This window comes from Mytilus californianus, unplaced genomic scaffold, assembly GCF_021869535.1.
Source record: "Mytilus californianus isolate M0D057914Y unplaced genomic scaffold, xbMytCali1.0.p SCAF_9, whole genome shotgun sequence".
Classification (NCBI taxonomy): domain Eukaryota; kingdom Metazoa; phylum Mollusca; class Bivalvia; order Mytilida; family Mytilidae; genus Mytilus; species Mytilus californianus.
Window position 1 is genome coordinate 96378495 of NW_026262745.1, and position 12740 is coordinate 96391234.

The following is a 12740-nucleotide window of genomic DNA, read 5'->3' on the forward strand; positions in this document are numbered from 1 at the left end:
TCATTACAAATAAACAAATAAACAAAGTTAATTATTCGTTCAAGGTTTTTTGCTGCTCATAGGCTAAGATAGCCTCAGCCAGTTATGGCGCAAATTATTGGAATATTTTTTTATTATTTTTTATTATATGTTCTTCCTAATATTTTGATTCGAGTGCTACTGATAAGTCGTATGTTTACGAAAGCCAATGTCTTGCGTACAAAATTATAAGTCTGGTATCTTTGGTGATTTTTATGAATATCTCTGTTCATTTTAGGTACTTAGAGATGTGAAACCAGATGTATCAGGTACATTTTATATATTTACATCATCCTATACTTCTTACACATAAATGTGGCCTTGATGTATGTCTGTAATCAAACAGTTACGTCCAGTCCCAAGATCAATCAAATGGACAGTTGATACGTTCACGGCTTCAATTCATTCTCTATGATGGTATGGTAAAACAAAAAGCTAATAGCGTCATTAGAGTTTTTCACTTTTTCAGTGAATATATTATTGAATAGTAGACCAATTTTTTGTACAATTCCAATAAACCTAGACTCTTTTGAGTGACAAAGGGTTTCCGTGAACTCAAATCTAGTTTGTTCACTTACCTAACACATAACCCTATCCTTAATCCGAACTCGAAAGATACTAAAGGGATATGCCATAAATCTAAACAAAAATAGTATGATTGATTTTCGTGTTTCTTGAAAAACGTCATGAGGTGCGCCCGAGGCCAATTTCTAGTCAAACAAACGGTAAGAGGATACAAATGGGACAAACAAGAAAGACAGAAAAACATTATGGTGTAGTGAAGTATATACATTTTAACACCATTATCCACCTTCCACACGACTCATTTGATTTTCAGACGGACTAGGAGATTTTTGAAAATTTATATCCTGGCCTGGTCAGAGCTGAACAGATATAACCTTGTAACTGACGAGTTTGAATATGAATATTCTGCAACGCAAAATACAGAAAATAATTGTGTACAAAACTGAAAATAAGCATGCTTAGCAACAGATGAATGTGAAAAGTCAACCCGCAAAAAAAATCCTCCTAATTATTTCAAAGGTTCCTGCATTAAAAATGTCTCTTTAATAAAAGTTTCACATACTATGCTTTTTAATTTTTGATCTGCTTAAAAAACATCAAAATTACTAATGGTTCATTGTTTCAGAGATACTAGAAGATACTTTAAACAGCACTCCGTCGCCCATTGTACTTTTAGATTTATCGAATCGTATTGGAAATAGCACCATGCAACTTGCCTTAGAACTGGATGTAGATGCATCTACCATTCAACAAATACAGTATAAACATAAAAACAAACTGCTTGAACAGACTAAAGAGATTTTGCAGATCTGGAGTAAGAAGCAGCAACCAAAACCAACTCTGCTTTTATTAATCAAAGCTCTGCACAGAATTGGAAAAATGGGTTCATTGAGAGGAATAACATTTTGAATTTGAATTACTACAAAGGTGATGTAAACCAATAAAATCTGACCAAATGGAAACATTTTACCAATGTACTGTCATAACTGAAGATGTTTTACAGCTGTTATTTGGTTTATCCTCATTAATTAATGATAGTCTGTTTTTGTTTGACTGGGATTTTTGATTTCCTCCTTTTTTTCTCTTGTTTTATCCCCGTTCATAAATTAACAAATTACTAAGAAACAAAGGTTCCAACTCCCTCAGACAAAGTTGATCAGAGATGATTTGGGCTATTCGGTTTAGGTCCTTTTTTATCATATAGCTTCCAACAATGCATCCCTGGCTTTCATATGTTTATGTATTAGCGTTCCTGATGAAAGGAAAGCTCTAAGACCCGCGAAATGTATCAAGTATTTATTTCATTTAATTACACTGGGCCGTTACCGCTCCTGGTGCACTGTTAGTCTCAAAGGGTATCGTCAGATCAGCAATCGGATACTGACAATATTTAAAAATAAACTTAATTAAAAATCCCGTTCATAGATAAAGGAATTTTAAAGAGACTAACTCCATCAGGCAAAGTTCATCTCGTATGATTTGCTATTCTGTTTAGGTCCTTTTTATTATATAGCTCATAACGCTGCTACGTATTTACGAATCCATGGCTTTAGAATGTTTTAAGTTTGAGCGTTTCTGGTGAAGGTAAATAAAGGACATCCCTGTAGACGCAATACATTTAAATAATGTTTATTTCATTTACCAACTGGAAGTAAAGATAAGTATGATATAAATCTTTTCCGAACCGAAGCACTGACAACTCAGGGGGATGATCCTGTTTCAACATCTTGTAGCAAAATACCTTTTTGGATAAAGTGTTGCCTCCTATCTAAATTTAAATGACAATATCTCAAAATAAACCTATTTTGGCAGTTTTGCTGTTTTGCGCTTAATGCAATGGTTTTGATCCCTAAATGCAAATATGTAAGACAAAATTCACAACTGAAAATCATTAAATCTGACAGAGTTATGTTTTATGAGTATATGTAAGAGTTTTGTTGATTTTTAAAATATTTTTATTTACGAATTCAAATAAAGTGTAAAAATTACACCATCAATGATATACAATGGTTTCAGTGTTTTTATGATAATAATCCGTAATTTGTAGACCACAATATCATGCACCAATGTCAGACAGTTTGTTCTGCTACAGTAAAAAGAGAGTCGAAAGATACCAAAGGGATGAACAAACTCATAAATTGAACACGAACTAACAACGACCAAAAGAGAATAGATTGATTGTTTGATGTATAAATGCCACTTTCAAGAGTATTGTGCTATTTCGCGGTTAGTTTTTATTGATGGAGGAAGCATTCGGTAGGAAAACTGACAATCCTAGTCAATTAAAATTGGAGTCGAGCGCATCTGCCGCGTGTGGGAATCGAACACACAATCTCAGTGTTAACAGGCTAGTGATAAAGTAGTTTGACTTCGTAGACAATTCGGCCATCGAGGTCACTCACCAAAAGAGAAACAACAGCACATAAACACAACATGGAAAACTAAAGACTGAGCAACACGAACCCAACCATAAACCGAGGATGATCTCAGGTTCTCCGGAAGGGTAAGCATATCCATACATCATAAATATTTCTTTTATCTGTTGACAGTAGTCAGAACAAAGAACAAACATAAAATAATTGAACCCTCGATATAACTTAATTAAACATGTTTTGTTGATTGTCAATAATGAATTGATCCTGTTTTCAAATTAAGTATTTAATATCAATTGTTCATGCTTGCTCTTTATCTCACCTTCTGTGAACCAGCATATATAATCAAAAACAGCTTAAACGGATTTTTGCTCAGAAATTTTCATGTAGTATTCTAATTTAATCTAATTAACTTAAAATGCAGAAACGTTTAGAAGCCCCGGCCATATGTTGAGGGTTATGGTCAACCTTGCCCCTGTTTATTGTCATCCCAGGACACTGTATCATGTACTCTTTTAATTTTGTGTATTTTCATTTGTGTCGTTTTTACGACAGAGAAGTTTAATTTATCACTTATAAATTTCTAAAATGATTATTGTTTTTTTTATGTGGCTCCTGATTGGTTGCTTTCTTCTGGTGTTTCTACTGGTTGGCTGTTGTTCCCTTCTGCATCTGTTTGAGAAACTAATGACATTCATTGCTTTATATCTGGAAGGAAATTCATAAGACTTATCATAAACCCCCTTAATTTTTCTTTGTGCAACTTGTGAGTTGAAATTAGTTCCCTAAAATAATACATTCAGAAATTTTAGGAAAGCCTTTTTGTAAAGTATATTTCAGATCCTTAGTAACCTTTTCTTCCAAAGGTCTAGCTGCTTTTGTTAAAACTGTGAGAAGATCTTTCATTTGTGTTTCTTCTTTTTCATTTAATGTCGTCTGCTCATGACCATTCTTATCTTCCGGTCGATTCTTCCTATTTTTGTGTTCTCCAAATCAACTTCAGCTCTCATAAACCCCCTTAATTTTTCTTTGTGCAACTTGTGAGTTGAAATTAGTTCCCTAAAATAATACATTCAGAAATTTATTTAACATATATTTAAATCAATTTGTTTACTAATAGTAACCTTAAAGTAAAGTTTACCTTAGTTATAATTGGTTATTCTTTTCATGTCCCTTTTGATCATACAGCCCTTCAAGTATTTAAATATACATACAGCGGCTTTCAGATTGTGCTATTGTAGCGTCCCTGATGAAAATAAATCCAGAAGAGCATTTCGGACGCACCAAAACTAAAAATGATTATTTACACTTTCAGGTGTTTCTGTCGAACATACGTAAGACTTGGGTTTCTTATTATACCTAGGAAATGTGCATTTGAAATTAGATGTCTAACATATGAAAAAAGTACTTTTACATACTTTTGCAACGGTCATTTTTTTCCTGTGTTAAACATTTTAAAAGTACGTTTACACCTGTGGTTTACGAACGAAAATTTGATAACAAAAACGATACATTATATTGATGTCAACAGACGTCCAATGAATTTGGTGCTGAAACCATGATGTCTCAATACAACGTCAATTAAGTAAAACATACGTTTTAAGCATGTTTAACGAATGTTTACTGTACTTAAAAAGATTCGCATTTTGACGTAGGTGTTTCATCCATGGTAAGAAACATACGTTATACATGCGTTTTATCACATACGTGAAACAGGTATTGCTAGTTTTCTTATGTATAATGTTTTCTATGGCATGGTTTAAATCAATTATGTTAATTTCAAATTTCAAATTTCAATAAATTATAGAAACACAATTATCATGTTGTCCATAAAAGCGCTTCGGACGCAGGATTTATAAAGTAGAATAGACAATGGAAAAGTGGAATGTTTATTTCTTTGTTATCAAGAGATCCACTTTTATCTGTGTTTTATATGGTAAACATGTCCAAAAGACGAAAGTTTTGCAGTGAGGCATATTCAAATAAGACAAGTAATGGGTCCTCGTCAATGAGACCCTTTTCATCTTTGTTTACATCAGTTTGTGAAATTCCTTCGCGATTTGTGTTCCAAACATATCCATAGATGGCTTTAAATGAATCTCTTTTTTTTTCATTTCATTATATACTTTTTCAAATGTATCCATAACACATTCGTCCTGCAATCGAAATATTTAAAGTCAGAGATACAAAATAAAAGTGTATTCTCTACAGATTATGTGATGATGCTTTGTAAATACAAATAATACTTTGTGCATTCGAAACGCTCAGCTGGATTTACTTCCTATCGAACGCTAAAACATAAAATATCGAAAGCCAAGAATGTTTAAATACTTAGAGAGCTGTTTCACCAAAGGAGACCATAAAAGAATAGTCAAATCTATTTAAGGTCAACTTTGCCTGAGGAATTTATGATCTAGATTTATTGATATTAAACGGAGAATTTATGAAAGGTACATGTATGTTATAAATCATGCCAGTGCCCCGAAGCTGATCTCAGGTGTAATTAAAATTCGAGGAAAATTATGCATAAAAGGAGAAATGAGGTCCAGTAGTATACCGTTGTTCAAAAGTCACAAATCGATTGAGAGAAAACAAATCCGGGTTACAGACTAAAACCGAGGGAAACACATCAACTATAAGAAGAAAACAAAGGAACAACAGGAACACTGAAGTGCAACAAAAACAAACGCCTACATACATAGAAACGAACTATTTGATAACAACTGCGATATTCCTGACTACAAGACATTTTAAGAAAAAATGGTGGGTAGAACCTGGTTTTATGGCTAGCAAAACCTCCCGCTTATATGACAATGTTAAAAAATATCGCTACGTATATATCAGAGACAGCAACACGTCCTATATTTGATGTTTCATAGTTTATCCACATATTTTGGGTTTAAGGCCTTTTATGCTAGTGTCTACTTTTAGAATTCAATAACAAAAACTTACTTATCTTAAAGATCAACTATATGTTACCTTTTTCATCATTCTTAATTTTTAAATTTCTAATTTCGTCATACATTAAATATGTATGAAATATTTGCCTCGGGACTTAAATAAACAAACAACAATCAATCAATCAATTTTTCAATTTTTAGATTATCTTTGAATATGTTTTTCAGTTCCAATTATATCCAAGTAGAGAGCATGTTTATTGTAAATTTTAGTTTATCTTGAGTGCTACAATCAGTATGATAAGGTTGAAATACTACCACTAGGTCGGTACCGCTGCTGGTGTACTGCTATTCCCCGAAGGTGCATTCAACGCATGTGTTTATGTCCTTGAACACTGTGTTCTGTGTTTACATGTTAATTTATCTACGTGTTGTCTATTTGTACTTGTGTGTTTTAATTGACTTGTCTGTGATTGTAATGTGTTGTTTAGTTTACGGTTATCTCCAAATACAATAGTGTATTACAATTGTTAGTTTAAATAATGATTGTTGACACAAGGTGTTACTGATATTTGTAATATTGCAATTTGATCAGTTACCGGATATAGACTTTGGTACAGATACTTATGATTTGTAGTAAAACGTATTTTATTAAATATGGTATATTTCAAACTGAAGTTAACTACTTGGATAATTTATATTTGATTTTATTGACATGGAGATAACTAGAGTTATCGTTCTTAGTACTTGTATATTGTGTCATATTGTGTGTTTTATATGTCACAGGGTATTTATTTGAGATTGCCTATAATAAAACCATATAGAACCCTACTCAGAGTTAATTACGCCCAAACTGATGAGTCTACACAGTCACTGTTGTTCAAGCTAAAGTATGATATAATTTTGTTCTCCAAAAGCGTCAAATGAATATCGTTGAAGGATAAATGTGTTTTAAACAAGTTTGAACTAGTCACATGCTTCTTTGAACAGGTACCAGCAGGTTCGATTCTGGCGATTTGAAGAGAGAGAAAGTCAATTAAGGATCATAATCAGCCCTAAATAGTAGCTACATTATCAGAAATCAGTTTCACAAAACTAAATATAATTATAATTATTATTATAATTAAAATAAGAAGAATTAGACCTTACCTTACTTCACATTTGTGAACATATGTTTTCCACCGCTCGGATGTACCTATATCCGGTGGTGATGCTACACAATGGTGTAAAACTTTTTTAACTTGTCCCACCTTGGTCTTTGGAGTTCTTAAATAAATCCCTATCCTAAGGTATAATGCAAAAAGAGGCTTATCCTACATCCGGTCTATACTGCTTTAATATAAATAAAAAGATGTGGTATGACTGCGATTGAGACAACTCTCCATCCAAGTCACAATGTATAAAAAAGTTAACTATTATAGGTCAAAGTACGTCCTTCAACACGGAGCCTTGGTTCACACCGAACAGCAAGCTATAAAGGGCACCAAAATAACTAGTGTAAAACAATTCAAACAGGAAAACCAACAGTTTAATCTATATAAAAAACGAGAAACGAGAAACACCTATGAACCACACCAACAAACGAAAACCACCGAACAACAGGCTCCTGACTAAGAACAGGTGCATAAATATGCAGCGGGTTGAAACGTTTTAACAGGCGCCAACCTTCACCCTTACCTGAGACAGTAGTGGAACATTACAACATAAAAAGACACACTATAAAATATCAATTGAAATGGCTTAACTCGATCAAAAAAACATTTAAACAAAAACAAGTTAACATACACTGAACGAATAAGTATGATCTATGACACAATATCAATACAATATTAAAACGTAGGTGCCTATATAATATAGACGTTGCAGGTAGTAATAAAAACGATGAAGGAAGAGTGTCAATAAGACAACTCTTACCTGGGACAAAATGGCGTTAAATAAAACAACGTACACAGGTAAATTTAAATACAATAATGTTGTTGTAAGGAGTACGGAAGTAAACATTTTTTTTTAAGATTAACAAATTTGTTGTTCAGCATGTTCAGAGTACTAGTACAGAAGTGAAAATTTATCGTCATACTAAATACTAATCAAAGATGGTACATATTAAAATTAGTGAGAGGAGATATAACACAAAATAATAAAACATTGAATTACAGAAATGCATTACAAATTGTGTCAACAGGTCAAATTAACACGAAAGTACGATTTGAGAGTACTCGCATTACTGAAAGCTAGTTAAAAGCCAAAACCAATTAACAAATAAAAATGCATCAGAGACTAAAATCAATTAAAACACATCCAAGGGATTTAGTGTTTTAACGCCATAGACAGTCAAATAAGACATGACTTGAGCAATGCCAAAATAAAAGTATCGACCGGCAGTAGGATCGTTAGGATTTAACCTTATAATAAAATTAATATGTATCATGTTATATATAGATAAAGCAATCTCTAAATAGAAAATTAAAGTGGATGTGTATTTATATATCCCAAAACCATTCGAAAAGAATACAAATTTAGTTATGTTTTAATTTGTTGATGACAAAATCGATGTTAGTGCCAATGTAATCAATATTCATAAGATCTTATTACAACATTAATAAGATAACCTTTACTAATAAGTTTGTTTAAAGGGTCGAGGTACAGCCAAATTTACTTATCACATTTTTGTATCTATGAAAGAATTTAGTAAATGTTTTGAGTAATTCATGGTAACGAAATTCCTGACTTAATAATTTACCAGTGATGCATTGATTACGTTCGTTAAAATCTATGACATCAATGCTTTAATATTTATATTTCGGCATTGCACAAGGTCATGCGTTTCTCAGACTGTTTATGGAATATTTACACTAAATCCGTACACTGCTTTAATATAAATAAGAAGATGTGGTATGAGTGCCTATGAGACAACTCTCAATCCAAGTCACAATGTATAAAAAGTTAACTATTATAGGTCAAAATACGTCCTTCAACACGGAGCCTTGGTTCACACCGAACAGCAATCTATAGAGGGCACCAAAATGACTAGTGTAAAACAATTCAAACTGGAAAACCATCAGTCTAATCTTATAAAAAAACGAGAAACTAGAAACAACTATGAACCACACAAACAAACGACAACTACTGAACAACAGGCCCCTGACTTAAAACAGGTGCATAAATATGCAGCGCCAAACTTCACCATAACCTGAGACAGTAGTTGAACATTACAACATAAAAAGACACACTATAAAATATTAATTGAAATGGCGTAACTCGATCAAAAAGACATTTAAACAAAAACAAATAAACATTCACTGAACGATTAAGTTTGATCTTTGACACAATATCAATACAATATTAAAACGTAGGTGCGTATATAACATAGACGTTACAGGTAGTAATAAAAAAGATAAGGGATGATGTCAATACGACAACTCTTACCTGGGACAAAATGGCGTTAAATAAAACAACGTACACAGGTAAATTTGAATATAATAATTTTGTTGTTAGGAGTACGGAAGTAAACATTTTTTACAAAATTAATAAAATTTTTGTTCAGGATACTAGTACAGAAGTGAAAATTTATCGTCATACTAAATACTAATCAAAGGTGATACATAGTTAATAAAAGTGAGACGACATATAACACAAAATAATAAAACATTGAATTACAGAAATGCATTACAAATTGTGCCAACAGATCAAATTCACACGAAAGTACGATTTGAGAGTACTCGCATAACTGAAAACTAGTTATTTACACTAAATCCGTTGGATGTGTACTTATTGATACTTTATTCTGGGAGAATATGATTTATTTATTAGCTTGTTATTGGCTTTGGACGAGCTTTCATTAACTACGAGTACTCTTATTTTGGTGCTTTGTGTCTATTGTTTTTATGGTAGTTGTTTTTGTGCCTCATACCGATCTTTTGAACTATGTCAATTGCTACTGATTTGTATAGTTTGTTCTTATATTGTACTGTTACACCACAATCCCAAGTCAGGGGAGGGTTGAGCGCATACAAAGATGTTTAACACTGCCATATTCTTCATGTGCCTGACCTGAGTCAGGAGCCTGTAGCTCAGTGGTTGTCGTTGGTTCATGTCTGTTATATTTGTTTTTCGTAAATTGTTTTGTTAGAAATTAGGCCGTCAGTTTTCGCAATTGAAATGTTTCATATTTTTCATGTCTGTGCCTTTTATAGCCGACTATACGGTATGGGTTTTTTTAATTCTTGAAGGCCGTACGATAAACTACAATTGCTTACATCTACTGCATTTGAACTCTGGTGTATAGTTGTCGCATAGGCAATCATACCACACATGCTTAATTTTTTATATTATCTGGGTCTATTATTATAGTTCTAAAGTTAAGTTCTTAAATTTGTACCCCTAACTTTCGGAGTTTCTTTGAAATCCCTACGGCAAAACTTTTGTTCACGCTAGGTGCAAATGAAAGGTTGTTATCTAAAGTTTCTTGGACCAAAAGAAATAGAAATTGAAAATGTACAACTAGCTCATTTGGTCTCTGGTGGAAAGTTGTCTCCTTAGCAATCATACCACATCTTCTTATTTTTATATTGGTAGTACCCGAGGATATCATCAGCTTAGTAGTCATTCAATTTGCTTTGGTATTAACATGATTAATAACATACATTTCTAAAAATTCCCCATTGAAAAATTTAAAAATTATTAAGAAATTAAGGGTACAATTCCTTCAGGCAAAATTGAACTTAGGCAGTTCTTTGCTTTCAAATTGTTGGGTTTTAGCGTTCCTTATGAATCAAAATCAAGGTTCTAATACCCTCAGCCAAAATTTTCCTTTTCAGGCTTTGGCATTTCATTTAGGCCTTTTTTTTATAATTTCTGTCTTGTCAGTTCTGCTCGAGGCAAAAATTATTTGAAAATCAAGAAACAAATACAAAAGTTGAAGTGCTGATAAAACCCAAAACGACAAAAATATAAGCCGAACTCTGACAAAGAATCAGAGTTATGTTACTAGTACGCATGCGGGAGATAAATTCCTTTAACTGACAATCATTCCCCTAATTTAGATCAGCATATTTTACTAAAAAAATATCGGTTTTTTTTTCATTCTAGTTAAGAAGTACCAATTTACTGCTCCGTATCGAAGTATGAAATAATCTGTACTTATACCTAATCTAAGAAGCCAAATTGTATTGACATCGAATTATCAGGAAGGTTTCACGGTCATTTTAGCGATTTCCTGTAGTCTGCTGCAATATATTTTAAACATTAGACAGACTCCTTGAGCCCTCCATACACTTTGAAGACAGATATTTTAAATGAAATCGTTGTGAATGGCTTTAGAGTATATATGTTATCTAGTTCTAGGCCTAATCTAATGAGGATTAATAGATTAGAAAAGTTTGGCTGACGCCCTGAGCACTTTTCCTTGAGTTTATTAGATATGTAAAATTCAAATTGATACTGTAAGCCCTCCATATATATCGAATATTTCATTTTCCGAAAACTCTTTAATTAGATAGAATACTGTTATCCGTACATAGTGTAAATACAGCGCTCTATACTAGTCTTATGAAGTACATTTTAAAAATATCTGATTAGTTGTGGGTGCTGGATCAAAATCACACAAATGAACTCCTACTGGTTAAATTATTTTACTCATATTATGACTTTAATTTGTTTTTTTCCTTCTCATTCACGATTAGATTCACTGAATTTCTTCAGTTCTTTTTTTTCTACGTGTATAAAAGTAAGAGCAACTGTATCGTGTATGTATAATGCATATCTTCTTAAACTCATAGCAACTAAAGTCATTCGGGATTAAAACCGTACTCATTTTTCGGCAATTTCTTCTACAGAAATATATTATAAATATTTCTATCTTACAACAAATGTGTAAATACATTATATGATTTACTTTACTATTCAATAAGAAAAAATCATTTCGCATTTATTCAAAATATCAATATCTATAAGAACATGGATCAGGATTGTAATTTTATGAACCTGACAAGTAATTGTGATGAGTTTACTGTCAACGAATATAAGGGATCTGTTTAAAACCGAAGATATATGGATATATTTGTGGATCGATATACCTGCTTGCCAAATATCAAATAATCATAAAAGGTACAATTTAAACAATCATGCGTCTACAACACAATACAAAACGATAACTCAAGTTTTCGCGTGTTGCAGGTTCAAAGATTTTATTTGATCACACTTGTTGAGGTCTCTTATGCATATTCTATCGTTATTGTTACAACACTTCTGTACGATACATCTTACAATGTACCCAAGGGTCGAATATCGTTAGCCTCAATGAATTAACAGGATACACAACATTAAAATACCAATGAATTCAGTGGATGATTATGCGAGGGAATGCACAATATATGAAAAAAGAAACTACTCTTTCCAAATAGCATAAGGCTGTTAGGTCGTTGATACAGATCAGAACTCAGAAAAAGCATCAATGGGATTATGAACACTTGCACTACAACCGTTACTATCTTTAAAAATGCAAATGTTGCTAAAACATAGCATATATCTGTGACAAATATGTATTTGCTTTATAGGGGAATTTGGTTTTGACAGTTTACTTATCAACCGTACGTATCACTAGTTAACTAAGTTTGATCTGAAACGGTCATCAGAATCTGAACAGCTCTGACAAAAATGAACAATGAATTATTTAGTCATTTCAGTCTTATCCACTGCGGTAAATTCAGTACTGCTCGGTTGCAGTCAATTAAGATCTGTTCAGTTTTTGTTCAGACTGTTCAGTAGTTGTGATTTACCGCTACAACTCAATATCATATTGGTTTATATGAAAAGCTACTGAACGGTACTAAATTGACTGCAGCGAATTGTCTAAATAGTACTGAATTTCCCGCAGTGGAGAAATTTGAAAATTGTCTGAAAGACTGAACATTACCTAATAATCAAATGT

General features: G+C 32.5%; 1 protein-coding gene across 1 annotated transcript in view; it reads left to right on the forward strand.

Annotated features, from left to right (window-relative positions):
• LOC127714238 (uncharacterized) overlaps positions 1-3799 on the forward strand; it is a 29058-nt gene extending 25259 nt beyond the window's left edge. The window contains exons 21-22 of the mRNA XM_052220280.1: positions 257-287; positions 1169-3799. Of these exons, the coding sequence (XP_052076240.1) occupies positions 257-287; positions 1169-1452 (315 nt within the window). The 3' untranslated portion in view covers positions 1453-3799. The remainder of the gene's footprint in view (positions 1-256; positions 288-1168) is intronic.
• Positions 3800-12740: the final 8941 nt, after the last annotated feature.